Source organism: Phlebotomus papatasi, chromosome 1 (genome assembly GCF_024763615.1).
Source record: "Phlebotomus papatasi isolate M1 chromosome 1, Ppap_2.1, whole genome shotgun sequence".
Taxonomy (NCBI): domain Eukaryota; kingdom Metazoa; phylum Arthropoda; class Insecta; order Diptera; family Psychodidae; genus Phlebotomus; species Phlebotomus papatasi.
The window spans coordinates 38060469-38085382 of NC_077222.1; the positions used below are offsets into that span (position 1 = coordinate 38060469).

At 34.9% G+C, this 24914-nt stretch overlaps 1 protein-coding gene across 1 annotated transcript; it reads right to left on the minus strand.

Moving 5' to 3' along the window:
* Nucleotides 1-4481: 4481 nt before the first annotated feature.
* On the minus strand, nucleotides 4482-7387 carry LOC129809621 (uncharacterized). The gene is made up of 5 exons (XM_055859580.1): nucleotides 7290-7387; nucleotides 6715-7209; nucleotides 5176-5248; nucleotides 4839-5030; nucleotides 4482-4763 (listed from the first exon to the last, which is right to left on the minus strand). Exons 1-5 carry the CDS (start codon nucleotides 7299-7301, stop codon nucleotides 4705-4707), a joined length of 831 nt encoding a protein of 276 aa, XP_055715555.1. The 5' UTR covers nucleotides 7302-7387; the 3' UTR covers nucleotides 4482-4704.
* Between the last annotated feature and the right edge of the window lie 17527 nt (nucleotides 7388-24914).

Sequence of the window (24914 nt, forward strand, 5' to 3'; positions counted from 1 at the left end):
TTATGTCCTCGACACACTTACGACTTAAGCCGAGAGACGGCTTTAGTGGAAAATGATGGAAGAGTAGTTTAACCCTTATTGCGAATATAATTGTGCTAAGTCGTCTCTCTGCTAATCCTCAGGTGTGTCGAGGCCCTTAGATTAGATCGTTAGACTTAACAATCTTAATGGGTTATTATTTTGCTCATAATATCTTTTTGTTCCATTAGGCTAAAGTCGCCTTAACCTTATCCCCTAAAGTGCCCTGTCTTTAAATGCAGCACCCTTGAATATTTCAATCGCTTTCTTATTTCCCAAAGCAATATTCAAGATTCAAGCTTTTTCATGATTTTTTAACGTTACAAAATTTTACAAGATAGTTTCTAGTGACACAAAACCCATTCATAAACAACTGAACATAAACAATTTTACCCATTCACTCCCTTACATTTACTTTAACTATTTACTTATATGAAATAAAACTGAAAAATGGTATAAAGAGGTAGAAGTTACCTGAAAGGACGGTACTGGAATATTGAAATCTACAATATCATATTGACTGAATTACTCTGGATAAAGTCAAAGACTAACACCTGCATTATAGTTTAGTATTCTAATAATAGTAATATCTTGGACCCAGTAACCTAATAAATACTGTATTTTTTCTATCGTTGCTTTTAATATTGAAAGACTCACAAAGGTTGAAATACAACCAGATTAAACAAATCGGGGAACGTTATAGAGTATCGGGGAAAAAATGTGTTCATTGCAGTGAAATTTCTTTCTATTGGTTTTTTATCTTTTTGCGTTCTTTTCCACTTCAAATAACTTTATAGTGTATACGAATAAATCTGTTGTGAAATCCCGCGCCGATGAACTCTCTCCTCCAGGAATTACCCTCCCAGACAGACGAATGTGATACATTGGCAACAAAGAGGAGACGCCCTTAAGACATTTCCGTTTTAATACCATCAATCTACACGCTAGAATACACTGCAGGGAGTCGATTCACTTCAATTTGAATAATTTTCGAGTCTTTTGTGGATTTTCTCGAGCAATTTCTGTGCCCACAGATTGCATTTTGCTCTCCTCGCCAAACAGAACATTAGGGGAGTGGAAGTCAATAAAAGTGGAGACGCAATCACAAAAAGCAGCCTCAGGTCCTCTTTCACGTTCTAACCCCAATAGGAACCCCTTCTCTTGGTCTCATGCCAAACAATTGGCTTCATGCTCGATAACGCATCAAGCTTTGGTACTATATTCGCAGCCTTACCTTCTTGCTCAGATATTTTCCTCAAACATGTTTTAAACAGCTTTTCACCCAGCTAGTCACATCAAATATTCTATTGAAGTTGTCCAAGTGAAAATATACAAGATAAAACATGAATTTTGTGACAAATTAACACCCAGAAAATCACTTCTCAGCATTTTGGGTAGCATTTTTTAGTGTTTATTTGCTGAAAGTATTTGCAGAATGTTTTCTACCAAATGATATTCAAATGGGTTAAAAGTAAATCACGCATTGATATCATTAATACACATCGGAGCACTGTGAAAAATTTGTCTAATATTTTATACAATTCGTTTGCTCCAAACAGAAAACTCAGAATCTTTACACTGAAAAAAATATTTCGTAAAATTGTTCGTAAATGTTCGTGAATTCCTAATGGGGACTTACGAAGTACTCGAAAGTCACATAACCCATAAACAAGTTAGTAAAAATTTGTACTTTTCACAAACATTGTTCGTAAAATAATCATTTGACAAGCGTTTTTTGTTCTTTTACAAACATTTGTTCGTAGATTTTTGTTTGTTTGGCAAAAATTTACGAACAATTGACAAAATTTTACGAATTTTTTGTGTGTTTACGAACATTTACGAACAAGTGTTTGTTAAACTACAAAAAATGCTCATCAAATGATCATTTTACGAACAATGTTTGTGAACAGTACAAACTTTTACAAACTTGTTTGTGGAATTATACGATTTACAAGCATTTCGTAAGTCGCCAATAGGTATCCATAAACATTAACAAACAATTTTACGAACATTTCTACTGCTCGAACTCCACGGAAAGAGTAGTATTTCACCTCGATTTTTTCACCCCCCCCCCCCAAATTTCCACCTTCCACCCTCCGGAGCCGGAGACCACTTTTGCCAACAAATCTTCACGTTTCTGACGATTTCTGAGAAATGTCCTCACACTGTTTGTCCGGCTGTCGCCAGCTCTAGAGGCCAAACGGTAGAGATAGAGACTTGGGGTCTTCGGGGGACCCCACATAAGTCGATCTAAGGATCGTTAACATGCCCCTCATTTTCCCCCACCCCTCACCATCCCCTCTAAAACCATGTTTTTTTTTCATTTTTGGATATGTTTTAGAGATGACCTAGGCGGAAATTTCAGTTTTTAGACGAAAATATCGTTGAATCATTCCTAATAACGGTTTTTCAAGGTCAAACGTTAAAAGGACACTATAGAGTTCATTTATCAAGCGAATAGCGTCATGTTTGGGCTCGTTGGAAAGGTCTTGGAATTTCCTATAAAACTGAACCGCTTTCAATAGGTTCTGAACCAGTTAATATCTGATAACTAGTTTTTATCCGAAAATCAATTCTATTTACTTTTAAAACAATTTTGGAAGATCTTTTGAATGATTTATAAATCGGTTCAAATCGGTTGAAAACGGTGAATGATAAATGATGTGAAAATACTTTTAAGGTATAGCATCTAAGTCCCGAGTTCGAGCATTTCGCAAAGCCTGGGACGCGTTGCCACCCATTTTTATGTAGGTTTGAGGAGTTTATACTGAGACCTCAGATTATAAATTAGAACATAATGCTAATAATAAAATATGCTTTAAAATTAATCATCAAAATCATGCACAGGAAAATAGAATGACCATGGCATAATATTATGTTCTGCTTACACCGAGAAAAATGTGGATGGTAAAATTTACCATCCTCCATACAAAATTCTAATGGCCGGATAGTAAAAAAGTCACCCAGCAAACGCGATATTAAATAGGACTGTCAAAAATTGTAAAATCTATTGCATGGATAGTAAATTCTAATAGCCGGATGGTAAATTTTACTGGCAGGATAGTAAATTTTACTAGCCGGATATTAGAATGAAAAATGTCGGAAAAATTTATTTTTCCTTATTTTCATTGCTTTTTGGCCATTGTTTGAGGGCTTGGGGCCCTTCTTGGATGATATTCTCTGTATTTCAAGCCATTTTTTGGTGCGTGAAAATTGACGACTGCTCCGAGATTTGAACACGCGACCTTTGTGATGACAGTCCAGTATCTTCCAGCTGCGCCACGAATTGCTATAATGTATTCAAAGCATATCGGGAACGGTTGCATCGGCACCCACGATATTCCAAAATGACATTCTAACAGCAGAATGGCAAATTTTACTGGCTTGGATAGTAATTTCAATCCAAATTACTATCCTCCGTTAAAATTTACTGTCTTCCAGTTAAATTTTAACATCTAATATGCGGCCAGTAAAATTTACTTCCCGGATATTAGAATCTAAGAGAGGTCAAGGTAAAATCTAAATGAGGATAGTAGATTTTACCATCCGGCTGTTAGAATTTACTATCCATAGGATAGTTAATTTTAAAATGTCAAGATGGTAGATTCTAAAGGAAAGTTTCTATGGAGGATGGTATTTTCTACTATCTTCTGAGGCAGTAGAATTTAAAGACACGATTTGTAGAAAATACCATCCAAATTTTTCTCGGTTCTCGGAAAGACTTCCGTTTTACTGACGCACATGTTCTTTTAATAAAATTGCGTAAATATTTTCGGAATCTTCGAAAACTGATATTTTTATAGGCATTTCTTTGTGTCGAATGACATTAATTTTCTTTACATTGTGCAAAAATTTAGTTCAAAAATTCAAAATTGATTTTAAACATTTTAAGTTTCAAACACCAACGGGATTTTCAGCAAATAGATTGACATTTACCTTTTAGCAGAGACACTTCTGGAGAATCAAAGACCGGCTGTGAACGCGTCCGTAATCATTTTAGCTTTCCATTGTCTTTCAGTGCACTGTGGATAATGATATTGACGTGATGCTCAACACGATATAGTCTTTTTGAAGGAAACTAACAGTGTCAATTTTTCTCAGTGTTTTCGTGAGATTCTACTCTTGATTATGCCATAGGAATATTTCAGGGAAGTAAATTTTTCAAGGGGTGTTTGCAAAGAATTTTGTAAGTCAAATGGCGCATAAAAAAATTAAATTTCTGCTCTTTGGTGTAACTCCTATTTTTCTCACTCGAAAATAATTTATTGCACTTTTCATTTTTGTGGAATTAGTTACGGAACGATTGAAACGATAAATTTTAACACCACTGCACAGTGCTAAAGAAAGTAAAATAAGTCACGATAGTTTTGTTCATTCACGTGGCAAAACGGCCGAAGTGAATAGACTAAGAAGAGGGTCTTTTTGCCAACTGGAGGAAAATGAGTAGAAGAAATAGATGAAAATTTTTTGAAAAATTATAATTTATTTTTGTCCAAAGTCTTTTCTTTCTTTTGATAATAAAATTTTAGTAACAAAATCATTAGGCATTACAAATCTAGCAACAATTGAGAAATGTATCAACAAGGTTTTTTCCGGGTGGAGATTTTCTCTCTTAAAAGATGGATCAATAAATAAAATCGAAGCCCTAGAGAGCGTCTCACGATTGGGAATTGAAGGATGTGGGTCTTAGTGCCAGCCATGGGACTTGACTTTGTGGAAGATGGTCTTCACAACGGGTACTTTAACTGCAAAGGCAAAGAGAAGAAAAGTTAGTTTCACTTTTTTCCCACCCGGACTACGGATCAATGAACTTGATTCACCTGGAATTGGATGGGGGACAGGTACTTGGATGTACTTCTCAACTTTGTAGGGCACGTGTTTCTCCACGGGATAGGGGATCTTCTTCTCAACCTTGTATGGAACAATTTTTTCCACGGGAATGTTAATTTCCTTGATCACGGGCTGAGCCACAGGTTGAGCCACGGGAATGTGGACGGGGTAGGGCTGGGGAACTGAAAAAAATAGTGCAAAATATAATCACTTCGGTGAAGATTAAATAGAGCTAACTCATTCAGAAAAATTCAAACTAAATTTACACAAAGTGCTCTTTCGCTCATTTCACTTCAAATTGCGGTGGAGTTATTGCACTATATTTACCTGGCACTAAAACTGGGTGAGGAATTTCAACTTTGACCTTCTTCTCAATTGGAACATGGACTTGCTTGTAAATCTGCAAAGAGAAGTGCAAATATGATTTTAAGTATTTTGCATGCTACTTTTTGATTTAAAAAAACACAGCTAATATTAGCAGAATGATACTTTGAAAAATTCTCGAATTATATTTTCTGGTTCACATAGCATTCAGAGGGCCTTACAAGTTCTTGCACATGACCAATTTCTAAATAACAAATATTTCAGTATGTTTCGAAAAGTCTAAAGATCAACATCGTTAAGGGAAGTTAAGCTTTACGGTTACAATTCGAGTTTAAGGACTAGTTCTGGCTTTAAAAACCAAATTAAGACATTCTGGATATAGTAAAAAATATTTCTAATTAGTATTAATAGTTATACGAGGGCTAAGAACTTGCCAAGAGCAGTGGTCATGTGTATGCAATTATGCAAACTTTCCAAAACAGTGCACACTTTTGACTCAATCCAAGTCTTATTATATTTTTTTAAATATAAATATAAAAATGAAAAGCTCATCTACTAAATAGCATTTACTAAATACTTTCCAGTTCTTAGATAGACCCTAGTGACTAATTTATTTCTTACTAAAATATTCTTCCAAAATGCATGATTTTATATTGAATAACGTTTTTGAGCACAAGATCAGCAAAGAGTGAAATTGAAAAATTAGAAACAGTTATACCAAACAAATTTAAAGTGAAAAATTTTTTTTTTCCATATCAAACAAAATAGTTTCAATTTCAAAATAAAATTCTTACTTGTAAAAAAGAAATTTTAATTTTTCTTTAATTGGAATTTCATAAAATGTTGTAAACGAAATGTCAAACTGAAAGAATAAATCTTACAGTGCTTTCTTAAACCTCGACATAGGCTTTCTGATTAAACCAAAAGACATATAAATGTTACATATAATTCCGATTACGGTTACGCTAAACGGTTTTGGCTAATATCACTGTCTGACTGTTCTTAACTGTGTTTATTATACCGATTTTGAAAAATCAAGTTTTACGTATTAAAACTTAAAATGGGATTATACGTCGATTAAATTGACAAAAACAACATTTTGTGTGTTACGTAATAAATCACGGAAATTAGATTAAACCCATATATTCATAAAGGAAAAGTGTGCTGAATATAAAAACTATGATGTTGCTTTTTTTGGGCGTTTATCTGCACAATTTAGAGCAATTATTTCCGGATCAGTTTATAGTTTTAATTGAGTCGTTTGCTGTGAAATTTGTAAAGCGAAATGCCAAAAAATGTGAAAATGCGATAAAGTGTTGTTTTTATCTATCATCTTCACAGTTGTAGATAAGTCTTTTTGCTTTATATTAAGAAAGTTTATCAATTGAAGATATAAGTAAGGCCTATAGCCTTAAGCATTCGTGTACATGACCTCAATATGAATACGAAAATCTGGAAATTGAATTCCAATTTTGAAGGGATTTACATCCGTAAACTTTTGAAATTGAACGCTGTACCTCTGAAGGAAGAAGTAATACTTACGGGAACTGGAACGTTCTTGGTGACTTCAATGTGTTCACTGATGGGAATGGCATGGCCATGGGTGTGGACGGATTCTCCGTGTTCCTGGCTACCATAGTCTCCACCATAGCCTCCGCCGTAGCCGCCAAAGTTTCCATGACCGGAAGAGGCCTGGTAGCTATCGAATCCACCATCATGACCACCTTCATGTCCGCCTGAGTAGCCTCCTCCGTAGCCGCCATCGTAGCCACTGCTGTAGCCTCCACTGCTGTAGCCTCCGTCGTGTCCACCATAGCCGCCGCCCTGGCTGGCTCCCGTTGTAAGGTCAACGGTCGCAGCAGCTGCATGCGAATAGTCCTGGCCTGAGCCATACCCACCCCCATAGGATCCACCATATCCACTTCCAGAGCCACCAGCACCATAGGAATCCCCATAGCTGTTGGATGATGCTCCCTGGAGCGGAATATTAGCGGATACGGCCACCCCAAAGACAGCCACTGCCATCACAAGAGATTTCTGCACGATAGTGAAAGGGATATTTTTGTAAGCAACTCAACCAAACCGCGTCCAACACAACCACTGCCAATTTCACTTACAAATGCCTTCATTTTTTTTACACTCAAGCTAAACTTTCCTTTGGACACAGAAAATCGAAGAAAGATACACTCTCTTGCTGATCAACACCTGAACTGATGCCTGTCTTGCCACCATCCAATGCTTTTATACACGCCAAAATCACTGAGAGATGCCTCCGCGGGAGAACAGGTGATTGCTTGGAGGGAGATGCATTTGCCGAAAAAAATTGCTCTCTAAATAACATTTGCCAATTTATCACAAAGTAAGAAATGTCTCTTTCTATCTTGCAAAGTGTTGGTTCAAGAACCGTTGCGGATTCTCATATGCTCTGCTTTTTCACCTATCCACTCTCTGTGACATGGAATTCACTGTGGATAATGCACTTTTGAGTGTTAATTGATGTTTTACAGGTGTTTATGGATCACTTCCTCTTGTTAATTGGGGTTTGTCGAATTAGAAATTTTGCAGGAAAGTCCAATTAAAGAGTTTGTTTTGATTCCTTTTATTTTACTACTGTAGGTTAATAAATACATTTGAAAATAAAATTACAAATAGTTAAAAATCTTGTTAGAATTCTTCGAATTTGCAAAAAAATGATACATGAGTTTCTTAAAATTCGCAAAATACTAAATATTTATAATTTAATGCTAATCAGAATTTATATTTCATTACTGTCTTCCATATCTTACAAGAAATTTTATTGTTCTTTAAAATTTTCTATTTTCTTTTTATATATTCTATCCAAATATTCTATCTAAAATTAAAAAAAAAAAATTTGAATTTCAAGAATATAACTTTTCTGCGTTTTTGGCTTTCCGGCAAATATATTTTTTTATGTTTTAAAAAATAGTTGGAGTAAAAATCTTAAATAAACCAGTTAGGTGTTTTTTTTTCAAATATGCTTTCTATTGAAAATTTCAATAAAAAAAAGAAAACATTATTTTGCTTAGAAACAGTTATTCGAGCATTGGGATCTGCACATAGTTTTCGTAAACATAATTTCTGTTGCACTCATTTTATTTATAGATCCTTTGGACTTGCATTATTATACAAGTTGCGATAAATAATAACACAGCAAATGAATGAAGTAGAAGTACCATTAGGATTTGAAATATTTTCGTTTTGCTCAGATTCAGGGTGGTGACATTAGCTCTGAAAAATGTAACCAGTTTTAGTATAATTTTTTTCATGTTTTCATACACATTTCACGAGATGTCTTTAAAACTACGTAGGTTGCCAATTTGGGGTTTTCGGTTGCCTATTCTAAATTAAATTGGCTTTTATTTTGTATTTCTATTATTTGCTAATTCATTCTACAGTGACAGAAAATAGCTAATAAACTCAAAAGTTTTTTCGGCACTCTAAAAACATATGGAAAACATAGGAAACGTCATGCCCCTGCTCAGATTTCCCGATTTTATCTCTTTACCGATTGGCTTTAAACCTTGTAATAAACAAATTAACTATAAGTATTTTGCATTAAAAAATTATATATTGTATTTTAATTTTTAGATGTATTTTAGAGATTACCTAGGCGAACATTTTGTCCATAAACGAAAATACCGCTGAATTATTCCTAATATCGGTATTTTAAGGTCAAAGATTGTCAAGAATTCTTAAAAGTGTCATATAGCTACTCCTATGATTGCACTCGCGCTTGCTGGAGGCAAAGGGAAATCTTCTGTGTCTTGGGAAATTATTCTGAACATTTTCCTCCATATAATTTTATCCCTTTCACGATTTTGAACATTCGGGATTTTGGCTTTCGGGATTTTGGCCTTTTCGGAATTTTGGCGTTCGGGATTTTGGCTTTCGGGATTTTGGCCTTTTCGGAATTTTGGCGTTCGGGATTTTGGCTTTCGGGATTTTGGCTTTCGGGATTTTGGCGTTCGGGATTTTGGCCTTTTCGGAATTTTGGCGTTCGGGATTTTGGCTTTCGGGATTTTGGCTTTCGGGATTTTGGCTTTCGGGATTTTGGCCTTTTCGGGATTTTGGCATTCGGGATTTTGACTTTCGGGATTTTGGCTGCCACCGCTATTTTAGCTCAAATTTTATTATGTTAGCTATACTTTATAGATTTCGATTAAAATAAAAACTTCAGGCTTCCAATCCTCCTAATCCGAGCAACAAAAGGTAAATTTTTTATTTCTTAAAATGGCTCTAGCTCCAGTTCTAATTACCAGAAATTAATCAATAAGTGCGCTTTGGAATGCTTTCGTGAAATGTAACAATCCTTCTAACATCGGAAATTTGCAATATCAGCGCTAGGGGCGCTATTAAAAAGAAAATTTTACAAATTTCGAAGTTAATTAATTCCGGCTCTATGGTACAGATCGGACTAAAAAAGGTAATCCGCTCGGATACATCTGACCTGAGCTATAATCAAATTTTGAAAATTGAGGGATCAAATTTAGAAAAGTGACCGGCATATATCTCCGTTTCCCATTAACATTTTCACCTAAATTTTTTTTGTGGGTCTGTCTCGATGAGAACTTTCAGATGATAATTCAAAACTTCACCAATAGTGGCACTGCGATAGTTTGGTCGGGCTTTGCCCTGAAATATTTCTTATGGAGACCAAGGCTTATCGCGGCCAAATGCCTGGAAGCAACTCAGCTCTGTGCCTCTATCCGAACACTTCCAGGTTATACATCGACAGTCTGTCAATGTTCCTGGATAGCCAGTCTCGCAAATGGAAGGAAACAGGATTATACCGCCAGTAAAAGGCTTTGCTTCGGAGGCGATCAAAATCCCGAACGCCAAAATTCCGAAAGCCACAATCCTGAACGGGACGAAATGATATGGAGGATAATGCGTAGAATAATTTCCCAAGACACAGAAAATTTCCCTTTGCCTCCAGGAAGCGCGAGTGCAATTGTGGGAGTTGCTATCACACTTTTAAGAATTCGAGATTTTGGCGTTCGGGATTTTGATGATCGGGATTCTGGCTTTCGGGATTTTGATGTTCGGGATTTTGGCTTTCGTGATTTAGCTTTCGTAATTTTGACCGGGACCCCCTTGCTTGTAGCAATAGGTCTAAAATATGAATTTCCGCGAACATGGAAGGGAATCCACCAGCCGGGCTCTATTTCGCTATTAGGAGGAAGATCTCAACAACATTAGTGTAAACATTCAAACTCATTTTTCTCAAATGTTTCTAAAATATTATGCTATATTTCCAAAAAGTGGCGTGAGTTCGCTGTGGTTACAATGGACTTGGAGATATGAGAAATCAAAGTTTATTAACTTCAAAAATCGTATCTCTGGTTCTATTTGACCGAATTTGTTAAGTAAGGATGCAAATGAAAATTCTCATAAAACTCTACAAATTTTGGAATTGAACTTCGTAAGACATATACCAGCTACAATCGAAAAATCAATTTCCATTATCAAAGAACCTCAATTATCTCTACTCCCGCTTAACCGATTTTGATGATTACTTAGACATAATTGTAGAGGACATTTTTCTCTATATTTTGTCTCCTTTAAGCACTAGTTTGCAGAGGGAGAAATAAAAATTATTCATCTATATTTTGTTCATATATCATTTTAACTTAGACAATGTCATCTATCTGATTTTGTAGTTTTAGTGTAAAAAAATTGATTTTCCAATAATAACGATTACCATCATAATTTTTCTATAATTTGAATAAGAAAAATTGTATTTATTTAAGAAATTTAATTTCAAATTGCTGTATAATATCTCCAAACTTTAGTTCTCCTAATTAAACTTACATGTAATCCGAGCTAGCTCACGTTAAGACTCTAAGGGCTTGACAGACATGAGAATTATTTAGAGACGGCTTAGTGTAATTATGCTGGAAATAATGGTTAAACCACATTTCTATTATTTTCCACTAAGCCGTCTCTCGGCTTAAGTCGTAAGTGTGTCAAGGGCCTTACCTACAATACGCTGATTTAAGCTTATCACCTTGTTTTCATTACTTTGAATTCTTCAATTTGGTTAATATTATTATTATTTGAATTTGTTTTTTAGATCTATTATATTTAATTTTTGTTTCGCGAGAATTTAATTATTTTTCGAATTTTTGATTTTTTTTCAGGTGTTTGTGTTTTGTTATATTTTAGTTTCAAAGAATTTTTATTGTTTTTAAAGGTTCAGACTGTGTCAAACTTGTATCTATGACTTACATTTACAATCACACGCCTCTCATGTCAATTAAATTAATTACCCAATTAATCTTTAAGGAGCTGTTAAACCTCAAATTGTTATAAGTGTTAATAGATTAAATCATTGTAAATTATTTAATTTACTTTGTCAAGCAATTAAAAGAACAATTAAAAGTGCGTAAAACATTTTTCTACGCCATAAAGCACAGTGATGACGTTTACAACGATTGTGCGTTCACACACCTTATGCTTTACTTTATGCTTTGCTATTTCTTTAGCGGTTCAGTGACTTAGATGAGGGCTCTCTCACTTTTCGGCCTCTCGAACCATGGTGATTGTATGAATGAAACAGTCCATTGAGAAGAATAAGTTAGCAGAGAAAGAAAAAGAGAGACTTTCAATCAAGCTGCATCTGAATTTAAAGACATTCTTTCATGCTGTCACAATAAGAAAGCAATATCGTTCCACGGGTAGTATCTCAAACATAGCACGGTGATTCAAATCAGATCACCTCCTTCCTCATATTATGCAACAATTTCAGCATATCTTTCATTCGCCTTCTTCCGCTGATCAAAGATAAATTTCTTAATTTGAACATGACATTACAATAAAAATTCTCATAAGAGTCGTGAAAGGTTTTTTTAATATTTAATACTCCAGTTTCTTTCTATTTTGTCAATCTCTTGTAGCCACTTTAAATCTTTTTCGAGTGAGTGAGATAATTTATTTATTATTCCATCTACCAAATTCCCATTGCTACTGGCACAATAAAACTATATGGTATATTGCATTTCGCACAGTCGCGATAGATTTAAAAAAAATGCCTTAGCCATCATATTAAATTATTTCAATTTTGCTTCTATTTTCAATAATCGATATTTTGCATTAAACTTCCGGGTCGTTTGTGGTGAAATGGAAATTTGGCGATCAACATTCTCTTCTTCACTGTGCAGAAAATTTTGGCAACCGTTTCGCGCGAAGATTATTTTCTGTGAATGAAGTGCTTTTGTTGTATTTGTGTTGCGCAACGAGATTGTAACGTGAAATTAATTTTTGCACCAGCTTCTTTTCGTCCAATTTTATGGTCCAAAGGCGAAGAACAAAGCAGACAATCGAGGAGATAAGAAATGCTTTAAGTATTTGGATCACAATGTTAGGCGGAAGAGCATTGTACTCTAAAAGCAAATGGATTAAGCGACACCCACAAATTTATCATTAGATCTCTTTTTTTGCAAAATACCACTGGGTTTTCCACTTTTTTTTCATTTCTTTTCTGTTAAAAAAAAACTAAATTACATAGAGGAATCTGGATCGAAAATTACTTGAACTACAAACTTTCTTTAATAAATGATTTATTACTATTTTTTCTAATATTTTTATTAGATTTGCAAATAGAGCTTTTAAACTTTCCAATTTATTATTTGCAATTATCATCCACAAACCATATTTTTCAGTATTCATATTCTACGTTCCTGTATCTGTATCAAACTACTATCTTTATTATTCTAATCCAGTTTTCCAAATTAATATACATATTTTATCAAATATAGTCATTCGAGGAGAGATGGAACGCCTTTTTTATATTCAATATTGCGGATACGTTTTGAATGCGAGACAAAGACGAATCTTACTGGTTTATCATTTAAAGACTCTAAATTTAAGATATCAATATTAGAAATGTCTAGATGAAAACAGTCATTTCGAAAAATAGGATTAAGAAGTTGCATTTTGAGACACTCAAAAAAAGAGCGGGTGAGATGGAAGACCCCTAATTTTAGCAAAATATTTATAGTTTATTCTATTAATTTAGAATAGGAGGGAAGTGATTTTAGATATGAACACTATTTCATTGAATTTATTGTAGTTTATTTTATTTTTTCAATATAAATGATTTGTTTTGTGGAATATGTGGCTCATATACTTCGATGGTAATTTCCCTGAGTGTATCAAGTTAGTCTTACTAGAAATTTAGGGAAAATCATTTTTAAGATTTACTTGAAAAGATTTTGAAGAACATTGACCAAAATTCACACCGGAAGTGTTGCCAAAACTATTAAGTTTGTAGACCTGACCCAACCGACATGACATTCAAACTGACGATTTGACGGAGCTTCCGCGAGGCGGCGCTCCACGACGGACGAGGACTCAGGACGGACGAACACGAGCGACAGACCGACAGACTGAGATTGGACGTCGATGAGTGAAGAGTGAAATAAAATCGCAAGAAAAGTTATCAAGAGTGTTCAATTGAGTGAAAAAATGAGTTCTACAAGTTCCATCTCTCCTCAACCCCCAAATACACATATTCTTATGGCGAAATAAAAATTTTTGCCCATTTTTCAGACATCCAAAAAATTCAATTTTAATTTTCTCGTACAATTTTAAAGGTAGAAAGCTGTAACGTGGGGGTTTTCATTAGAATGTTGAAGGGCACAAATAGACCAACTGAGGTGGAGATCGTGCATAGGGTGTAGGCATGAAGCGAAGTGGTCCACCTCTCCCACTGTTCCAACTGTCCTCGACTGACTATATTTCATCCGCAAAAATTTTCATTCAAGAATTGAGAAACTTCTATGAAGCTTAATAATAGCAATGTATGTAGGGGAAAGTACATTACCTTCGGGCGACTCAAGCTTCGAACAATTAATTTTTTTTTCAATATGTTTCTAATAAATTTTACCCTTTATAATATTATATTTATTAGCTGGTCAACTTCAGCACATTTTCTGGAAAGAACCTTAGTTATAATTTTAAAGATTCAGGGAGATCACCTCCTTTCGGGCGCGTCAGTGGTGTTTTTCTTCTCAGGAACACGAAAAACACATAGGATTCTTTGCCAAAGCTTTCGACGCTGCAGTGCGCCTTCCTCAGTGGCATAGTTATAATGATTTTGTAGAAAAAAAAGATTTTATTTAACAATTTCTGGAGAGGAGATGTCTTTATTAAAAAAAAAATACAAAAATAATCTTTTAATATGAAGAGATTTAATTGAAAGTGAATTTTGGTTGTATAATCAAAAGAGAAAAAATAAATAAGTTTCGTTTCCGAAGAACTAATTTTAATGTTATTATTGTTATACCCTAGACACACTTACGACTTAAGCCGAGAGGCGACTTAATGGAAAACGATGGAAATGCAGTTAAACCATTGTCGAATAAAATTACGCTAAGTCGTCTCTCGGCTAATCCTTAGGTCTGTCAAGGCCTTTAGAGTGCGCGAAACATTATACATAAAGGGGCTAAAAAAATGCTTACTGCGCAGTGTGGACAAAGCTCTTTCATTCATGGTGAGAGGATAGTGTTCGCCTTCGCGATAGCCCCACAAAGGGCTTAAAAGTAACCTCCTAAGGGTCAGCAGTCCTTCCTGGGCGGCGAAGAACTGTTTCCCGGAGGATGATCTATTGGGACCCATCGGTGGAGGATGATTCACTGCTCTCAAACTCCAGCATAGCGGATAGGCTCCAACAAAGTCCGTGGTGATCTACCATCGTGTAAAATAGCGTAGGTCTCCGAATAGGGCTCCGTAAGGGACTCCGACTTGGGCCTTCTTGGGTCTTCATGGGGAAGCCCCATTTAATGACTTCACATGGGTGAGCAGAGCATCCGGAATTTATACTTTCTCACATATGGGCTCAAAATTTATGTACATTCCTTGTCACAAATTCTGTCACAAAAAAATTATTTTTTCAAGAACTGTATTAACGTCCAATTCAAAATTAGATGACCAATATGACTTATACGTAGTTTTCAATCCATCTTAAGCAAAACTGTGTTTGTAATTCTCTTATTATTTAGAAGAGGTTTAGGAATCGTACACGAAAGAGGTTATGGAAAATTTCGAAACATATTCAACTAATAAATCAATTCACTTTAAGGGAAAACTTGTTAGCAATTTTATTTTGAGAATATCTTACAAAAAGAAGACCAATTTAGATTACTCTTTTTAGTGTTTTTGCTCTTAGTTTCACATGACACAATCAGTTTTTATTTATAAAGTTATTCACTTATTTAAGAGTACTCATCAAAATTTTGAAACCTTATTTTCAATTTTAAATAAATTGTTATATTTTAAATAAAATATTTTTGAGAACCTTGTATACGAATAATTTAACAAATTTGGGAAGAGCGAGACGACAATATTAGGTGAGATTCTTAACAATCTCACCTACTATAATCCTAACAAAATTTCATGTCGTCCGATCGACCTCAAATTTGGCCAAAATGTGTTTCAGCACTTCCTGATCACGAATATATATGTGGCTAATTTACGTTCCCGGCCGGCCGGCCGGCCGGCCGCTCTTTGGAGCTTAATAGCTCCTAAACTAAAAAAGATATCGACTTGCGGTTTTCGGCAAAGGTTATATATCGGGTGAAAATTGCAACTTGGTGCATTGACCCCCCACCCCCCACCCCTCCTTCCGCCATTTTCAATACCCCCTTTTTTTGTTTTCTCAATAGCTCCGCCCCTATGGCATTCAGCGGACTCAAATTTTAGTATGTTATAGCTGGGCCTTAGAGCTTTCCATCAATACCAAACTTAAGGTCCCCCGACCCCCCTGACCCGAGCTATAAGGGTCCAAAAAAAATTTCTTAAAATGGCCATAACTTCGGTTCTAATTGTCAGAATTTAAAAAGTGAGGGCTTTTTGGAAAGCTCTCGTGAAATGCCACTTCCCCTTCTAACATCGCAAGTTCATAAAACCACCGCTAGGGGCGCTTTTTTTAAAAAGAAAATTTTTAAATCTTAAAAGTTAAATAACTCAAAAATTCCATTGTGCATCGGGCTGAAAATTTAGTATGTTGTAGCCGTTGATTATACCTATCAAACAAAAAAAACCTTAAGTCGATCCATAACCCCTGACCCGAGCTATAAGGGATCAAAGTTCGAACATTGACCGGCCTCTATCTCCGGTTCTAATTAACATAGCGACATAAATTTTACCTTTTTGGTTTCGTCTCGGTGAGCACTTTCAGATGGAAGTTCAAAAAGTCACCACAGGTGGCGCTGTGATAGCGTCAAAATTCATCGAAATTCAAAGTCACTTTTCTCAAAAACGGCATTGTGCAAGTTAATGAAATTTTAGTATGTTGTAGTCCAGTCTAGGACGTTTCCAAAATGGTGCGTATGCGCGCTGTGGTTTCAATAGAACCGGAGATATGAGGGGTCAAAGTTCACGAAATTCAAAAAATCATATCTCCGGTTCTATGTGACCGATTTTGATGAATGAGGACTTAAACGAAAGATCTCACCAAATGCTACAACTTTCTAGAATGTTTGAACTTCGTGGGACCAACACCAGGGGCGCCACAGTCGAAAAACCAATTTCAATATCACATAACCTCAATTATCTCGACTGTCGCTGAACCGATTTTGATGATTACTTCGACATAATTGTAGAGCACATTTGTCTCTACATTTCGTCCATACATCATTTTCCGCTCAGACTACGCTATCACTCCGATTTTGCCGTTTAAGTGTGAAAAAATTGATTTTTCCCATAATAACGCTTTGAAATCACTCAGATGCCAATTTGACTGCCTCTACTCCACCAAGACACTTAAAATAGGGGTTTAAATGGAAAGTCCCGCAAAATACAACAATTCTTTGATTTAGTTGAAGTTCAACAAATGACTACTTGGGGCACTCTGGATGAAAAAACGAGTTAAGAAACAAAATACCTCGATTATCTTGGCTTCTGAGTAATCGATGAGTTCAAGTTCTACGGCAAAATTATAGAGAACATTCTGGTCTACATTTCACCCATATAACACTTTTCTGTCAGTTCATCCAAATCCTTGACATTTTGGTTCAAATACAAAACTTGTATAATTTCACGAATTTGGTTCAAGATAACTGAATGGCGTCTCCCTACTTCAGCATCAAATCGAATTTGCATGCACTCCGAGTTAGCTCACGTTAAGAATCTCACCTACATAAGCCGGTTAGGATTATCTGTCCTTTTTTTTTAAATTCTGGTCGAAATCCTAAAAGCTGAAAACTTTAACGCTCAAAACCCTAATTGCAAAATCCTGAAAGGGCTAAAATTCCGAAAGCCAATAAAAAAATGCATTATAAAACACAAAAAGTGCATTATAAAATAGTAATAACAGACTTTAATTTTGCAATGTTACATTGTCAAAATATTGAAAAGATATAATAAATTTATTTGAAGTTGCATCAAATGGGACACAACTATCATATGCCGAATTATTAAAAGTGTCATAGGTAAGGTAAAGTGCCCTCGCTCGACCGGTTCCTCATCTCGACCGATAAATTTATTTATTCAATTTATTTATATTTGCTATAATAATTTGCGTATGATCTAACATAAATAGGTCAATCATTCCATGAATAATACGATCCAGAGACATATTAATAGAAATTGACGAAATTGACCCACCGGTCGAGTCGAGGAACCTGGTTGAGTGAGAGTACTTTACCTTACTCCAACGATTGCACCCGCGCTTGCTTGGGTATTTTTTTTTGCGTTTTGGGAAATTATTCCATAGGTTTCCCCCGTATATTTCGTCCTTTTCAGGATTTTGACTTTTTTGGATTTTAATTTTTTAGAACGGCTTTTTGGGTTTTCGGCCCATTCGGGATATCGGCTTTTCGGAATTTTAGCTTTTCGGTATTTTGGGGTTTGGGATTTTGGTTTCCGGTATATTGGCTTTCGGGATTTTAGCGTTCGGGATTTTGACTTTCAAAAACTTTGCATGACTTTCACGAAGTGAGACAAGAATAACCAAATGTGTATTACTGTCTTTGTCGGACTAGTTTTTCCAAGTAATTGAAGGACTTAAGTAACTAAAAATTTAGTCCCGACATTAATTCGGATAGTCAATTGGGTAGAAATAAATTATTCAAAATCGTCTATTTGTGATTAAGTGTACGATAGATGCGAATGGGTTAATAAATGAATTCTAACAAATTTTATTACAAAGAAATAAAAATAATAATAAATGTTTATCAATTTAAGACAAAGTCACCGCTTTGATAGCAAATGATCTAATTGAAGGTTCCAGGTGGTAGATATGTGCATATAGCTCAAAATTGACTAATTACAGTGCTCTCTTTCTGATGTCGAGCAATAAAACATAAAACAGCAGCATACAGAAATGGAATTTTTATGAGTGTTATAGCCACGATTATTAATGATCTGTCATACAAACAAAAAATTAGTCGCATGAGAAAATAATTAGTATGCACAGTACTTGTAGGATAATTTCAGTCACATTTAGTCAAAATCAATATCAAAAAATTGAAAAGCGTTTTTTAAAAATTTTTTTTTTAATAGCAATAGTCTTAATATCTTTTTTTCAAACTTATTTTTGCTGTATTGTGTTGTAATTAATTGTAAAAGTAAATAGTGGCATGCAATTAAATCACAATATGATGCAATTAGCTCTTGAAATTCTGTAATTGGAATTTTTCATAATCCTTTTTTTTTTTCAATATTTACGCAGAAAATCTGTCGCTAGTAGTGTCAGTCCAATTTGCGTAGTACTTGTGAGTAAATGCACTGTGGAGTGGTTGCCGATGCTGAGTCAATTGGTTCTGGTACTTTTCTGTTGTGACTCTCAATTTTCAATATATAAAGCAAACATTCAATTATCACGCCATTCACCGTTTTTCCACAAAATGAGAAATTCAATTTGCCCCCTTCACCAGCGACAGAGTTTTATCCAGCATAAATATTGGAGTGAAGTGCAAGAAATTCTCCATCGTTTGGATGAGAGACAAAAATGATTTTTGCTGAACGAGAAAAATCGCCAACGCAACCATGAGGAATATAATACGAGTCAATTGTCGTTGGAAATGTTAATTAAACGGCGTGAAGCTTGGGGAGCCTGGGGGAGCTTGGGCGAGAGAGATGGTTACGTGGGCAAAAAAAAAGGTATGATTGATAGAGCTCAAATCGATAATTGATTGTGTGCGTGTTGCTACGCTAATTCGGCAGTTGTGGCTGATGAGGAAGGCTAGAAAAAGTCTCACCAGGTAAGCCAGAGAGTGAAAGTAATAGATGGACTCAAAAGGAATCAGCCCAGAGTCAATGATCTGGTAAACTTCAAGATCACTCCCATGTCACTTTCATGACATCATACTCATTTATTCATTCGAGCCAGAAATCTCTATAATAATTCCTCGGCCAAATCACGTGTCGAAGGTGAAGGTTCTTTCTCTTCCACTACCTTTCGTAATATCTGCACTCGACTGTGAAAGAATCTCTCTTCCGACTTTGATGACTCAATTTCCCAAACAGACCACAAACAATTCCAACGCAGAAATTTTTGATTGAAGTTCAACAATAAATTGGCGAGTGAAAGAATAACGAATTTAATTTGCCATTCACAATCACAATCAAATAATTGTTTTCCTTACGTATTGCTCTTAAAATAACTTTTTAATCGATCAATTGCGATATTCAATTTCAAACATATCAAACAATCTAAAGTTATTTTTAAATGAATAGATATGATTGTTACTACATCTCTTAAAATTTTATCTTTCTGCATAAAATTCCTTTGGAAAGTATTAGAGAGTCCCTGATGTGAAGAAGCAATTTTGGTGAATACGTTTGGAATACAGCCAATGGCATTTCAAATTTAATTTATTTGATGGGTTTCCGAATTGAAGAGGCTGGACCAGACGGGAAAACTTTGGTAGTTTGATGCATGAATTTAGACCTGGACTTTGGGGACGTTTCACAAAAAGATGATAAAAAGAAAACGATTTACAATAACTGGTTTAGGCATTGGGGATGTAGGATAAAGTGCCCATACTTTGCACGGTCCCAAGCTTTATAATGTCTAAATGCTTTCCTACGTTTCTGAATATTATTCCGAAATATATTTTAAAAACAGGAGACTGTCCCCTAGTTTTTAAAATAGGGGGAAGTGGGGCATCTTTTATTAGGATTTTTCTCCAATGTTTAAGTGAAACAGAGCAATATCATAATGAAATTTAGCTTATCAATCTGTTTGTGCATCTAAATTATATCACGATAAAGTTCAATTTTATTTAAAAATAGGTGAAAAATCCAAATTTCAAAGGTACCCCATTTACAAAGGTGCCCCACTTCTCCTATGGGTGCGATGAGTCTTGTTTATTGAAAAACATAAGAAAAGTTTAGTTATTCTAAAGTTTGGGACTATGCAAAAGCTTGGGCACTCTCCCCTAAGCATGTTCCCTTAGCTAGGGCTTCAAACCTGAGTATTACTCTTTTATTTATAATAAGTAATAAACGGACTTCGGCTTCGGACAACTAAAGTTTTTCTATGTTTTTAATGGATTTGACTCATGCTTCTTTTCAGCAATTTTGAGGCATGGGACTAGCTATTGAAATATAATATTATACGAGTAAATGGGTCTGTTCCATTAAAAAAAACGCGTGCAAGAAATGAATTATTCGAAACTTGAGTAGCCTGAAGATAGCGCGCTTTCCCTTATACACTTTTGGAGGCTCGTTAGGGACAATCGAAACAATTAATATGAGAGACGTGAAGATGCAGAGCTATAAGCAGACAGATACCTGACTGATTTTATTATTATACATTCCTCATATATTTTATTTAATAAGATATTTTTATTTGTATGATTGTCCTACGTATCATTAATAATTTTTATTTATGAAGTAAAAAGAATTATTAAATCTTGAAGACAAATCTTTTAAAATCATCCACATTTTATAGAAAAGTTGTAGACTTTAACTTAGGAAAGAACAGCCGATAAAAGGGTACTAGGGGGAAGTGGGGTAGCTTTGAAAGTAGAACACCTTTGAAATTGGAATTTTTCTCTTATGTTTAAATGGAATTGAGCCACAACATAATGTAATTTAGCTTCTCAATCTGTTTGTGCAGCTAAATTATATCACAATCAGGGTCAATTTTATTTAAAACGTTTTAAAAAGTTTTAATTTAAAAACTTTCAAAGGTGCCACACTTTTTTGTTATTATCACTATTTTGTTACATCAAAATTATTTTAAATTAACATGAAAACAACGATTTAATACTGTAATTTTTTTTTAATTTGGCAATTTACATGATCGATATAGTTATACAGTTCCAAATTAAAGTAAGTATGTCTTTAACATAGGGCTCATGAAAAGTTGTTGAACTTTCAACAATTTATTCATGATCCTTCTTCGATTGTGCCAACCTATCTTTCCCCATAGACCATACCAGTGAAAACGTAAGATAGGAATATAACTTGAGTTATTCCCAATATTTGTTGTGAGAATTGAAAAGTTATCAAATTCCTATTTAATCCCTGGTGTAACAATGGAATTAGAGCACAAACTGGGGAAGACATCTCAGGAGGGTGGCAATGATGGCAATAGTATTGGGTATAAAGAAAACTTACACATTAATAACGTATGCAAATTCAAAAGTTAAACACTTTGGAAGGGCTGTAAGTGATTCATCAGCGTCTCTCTGACGTAGCGTGGCAGTATTGCAGAGCAAATATTTGTTTTTGCCGGTTTTCCTGCGCAACGAGTTATTAGCAGCAATATTGTGCTTTCCCTCTAGCATCCTTACCCTACCCCCTCAGCCCAGGCTTTGACACACAGTGTGATAGGCATGTCTCCCTCGCAGTTAGCCTCATCGACGCAACATCATAATTATCATCTTCAACACTGTGTAATTTTGAATCAGGCCAATTGATACTCTGCAGCGCGAGTTAGTTTCTCACTTATAACCTTCAGGGATGCCTGTGAGCAGTAAAATACATTGGTATCACTCCAGCGTAAACTAACATTGTCCTGGTTGTACATGGTGTGCAATACCCCTGGCCATGCACACAGTATACTCTCATACATAACTTATCAGATTTGTGGAATGTTTTTGCTCTTCAAAGTAATCTGACAACTTTAACTTCAATGGAAGTTTTTAATATAATTGATAAAATTCGAGTAAAAATTATATCTAAAGTACATCGTTTAATTGATTAATAAATAAATTAAGATGCAGAATATCAAGTTCTTTATTATATTCCATTATTCGTCCATATGCCGTCGCTAGTTTCTTGAGTGAAATATTTTTAATTTTTGGTTTATTTCTTCTAAATTAAGATTTACCTGAATTTACCCAAGATGAATTATATAACCATTACATTCCCAGTCTGACCATCTTCATGTGCATATCGTCCAATTATATAACCGATCATTTATACACCCCGCTAAATTCAAGTTCTATGAAGAGAAAGGTAAAGACAGTGAGTAGATCCAAAGGACTTTGTTTTTTAATAGGTTAGATCTTCATAAGAGCAATTTCTACGGTAATAAGTCGCGTCTTCTTATAATGTAAAAATTAAATTCCCACTAGAGAGGGAATTCATAGCCTGGTTTTTGAGATATTTTTAAAAGGTAATTTCTAGAAGTAAGTAAGGCGAAGTGACATTTGGCCACTGAGTAAACCTTGAGTGACAGATCGGCAAATCGCGCCGAGCAATCTTCAAGATCGCCTTGATCATGCGATCATTCTCCAGGATCGCATTGATCACTCGATCAAACTGAAACGTAAGTGGCAGACCCCCCCTGAATTCCCCCTGAATTCGGTTAAATATTTCGGAGGAATAATTAAAATTCAAATTTGGAAAAAGTAAATGGAAATATGATATTGACAAATGGACAAGTAAATAAAATCCGACACGACCAAAAAAAGGTTTTCCACAATTTATTGTCATTGAGACCTATAATAGACTATCTATTTGCTCATTTCGTACGCTATTTGTGTGCAGATACCGCAGAACCTCAAATCCTATGCCCTCTGAACCTCTGGACTAATTGACAAAGTAAGAAAATTCAAGACTTGCCCACTGTAAAAGGTTTGGAGTCCGAGCCGAAAATTTTGGGAAAAATTGACTTTTATTACTATTTACTAAATTGGAATAAAACTATTAAAATTTCAGTAATTACTACTACCGTTAGCCATCTGGGGATCTCAGCGACGCAATAAGCAAGACAGTTCACTGAGAAAAAAAGAGGGTGCGATTAACATTTTTTCCTCATAAATTTAACACTTTTTAGGTGTAAAAATATATCAACATTTTTTAATGTTAATTTTACACCTTATTAAGGGTAAAATTAACATGAAAAAGGATACATTTTACCCCTAATACACCTAAAAAGGGTAATATTTACACCGATTTCGGATCAATACTGCAGGGTAAAATTAACATTTCCGGAAAGTTATTTTAACTTTTTCGGATTTCTCTCAGTGTTGGCTCTTGGGAAGATAGATCTCCGGCTTGACTGACAGTTGTGAGATCGAGTCCCATCCGGTGCAACGGTCTGAATATCTGGTTTAGACAATTTTCACATGTAACAATAATGTAATATAATGCACCGCTTCTGCCTAACAACTCTAGGAGCACAAAAGAAGCATCCAAACTACGAGAAGGCGTTCCTAGGCGGTCTACAACGGTTAGAAGATTCTTCCAACACAGGATATAACATTGCTCAAATGATTACCTTTAGAATAAAACTATCTCGATATGATTAATAAAAAATAACTACCACTAGATAAATTGATATCCCTATTTGGCATTATTGAAGAAATTTTAACAGTTTTCTTTCATAGAAAAAATATTTCGTAGAATTTTTCGTAAATGCTTGTGAACTTTCTCGGTGGACTTACAATATGCTCATAAACCGTACAACACATTAAAAAGTTCATAAAAGTTTGTACTTTTTTCACAAACATTGTTTGCGACCTGCCCCCCAATTCCGATGGCCGTCACGAAATTTATCCAGATTTTTCGGAATGATGGTTGTGTGTGTGAAGCCGCTTCAGCTCATATTTTGTGCATTTTTGAGCAAATTATTCACATTTAAACACAGAAACACCTTTCACAAGATGAAAATTGTTGTGATTTGATTTACTAAAACATTAAAATCGCGAAAAACTAGAGAAAAATTCGTGAAATTCAACACTTGTTCAATGAGACTGTCATTTCTCAATCATGCCATTGCTCTCGCTCGCACTCTCTCATTCACTCTTTATTTGCGGGATATTTTCAAAATCATTTCCGTTAGATACACAATTTTATCAAATCACTCAAATTTTAATTTCTTTGTTATAAGTTTGGTCCAAGGCAACAAAATATTTTTTTTAAATGATTTTTCCATATGAATTTATTAATGCCTTGGGTATTTAATAAACAATTTCGTTATGAACTATAATACCTAAAGTGTTTTTTTTTTCTAAAACACAATGCAATAAAATTAAATCCTTTCTCGTGAGACGGAAGTGAATCAGTACTTTTGTGGTCCTTTTGGTGTTTCATGAACATATATTCTTCAAAGACATTTATGGAGGAGTACCACTTTAAATTTCTGAGATATGTTCAGGTGAAAATTCTCAAGAAATGAATTGACTTGTTTGTTTAAACTCATATTATTATATTAATAACTATTCATTGCAGGACATTGGTGTCCAGAATCTAGGAATGATTTGTGAACGTGAATTCAAGGAAAAATTCCCTAGAACAAACAATTTCCTTATCACTTAGTT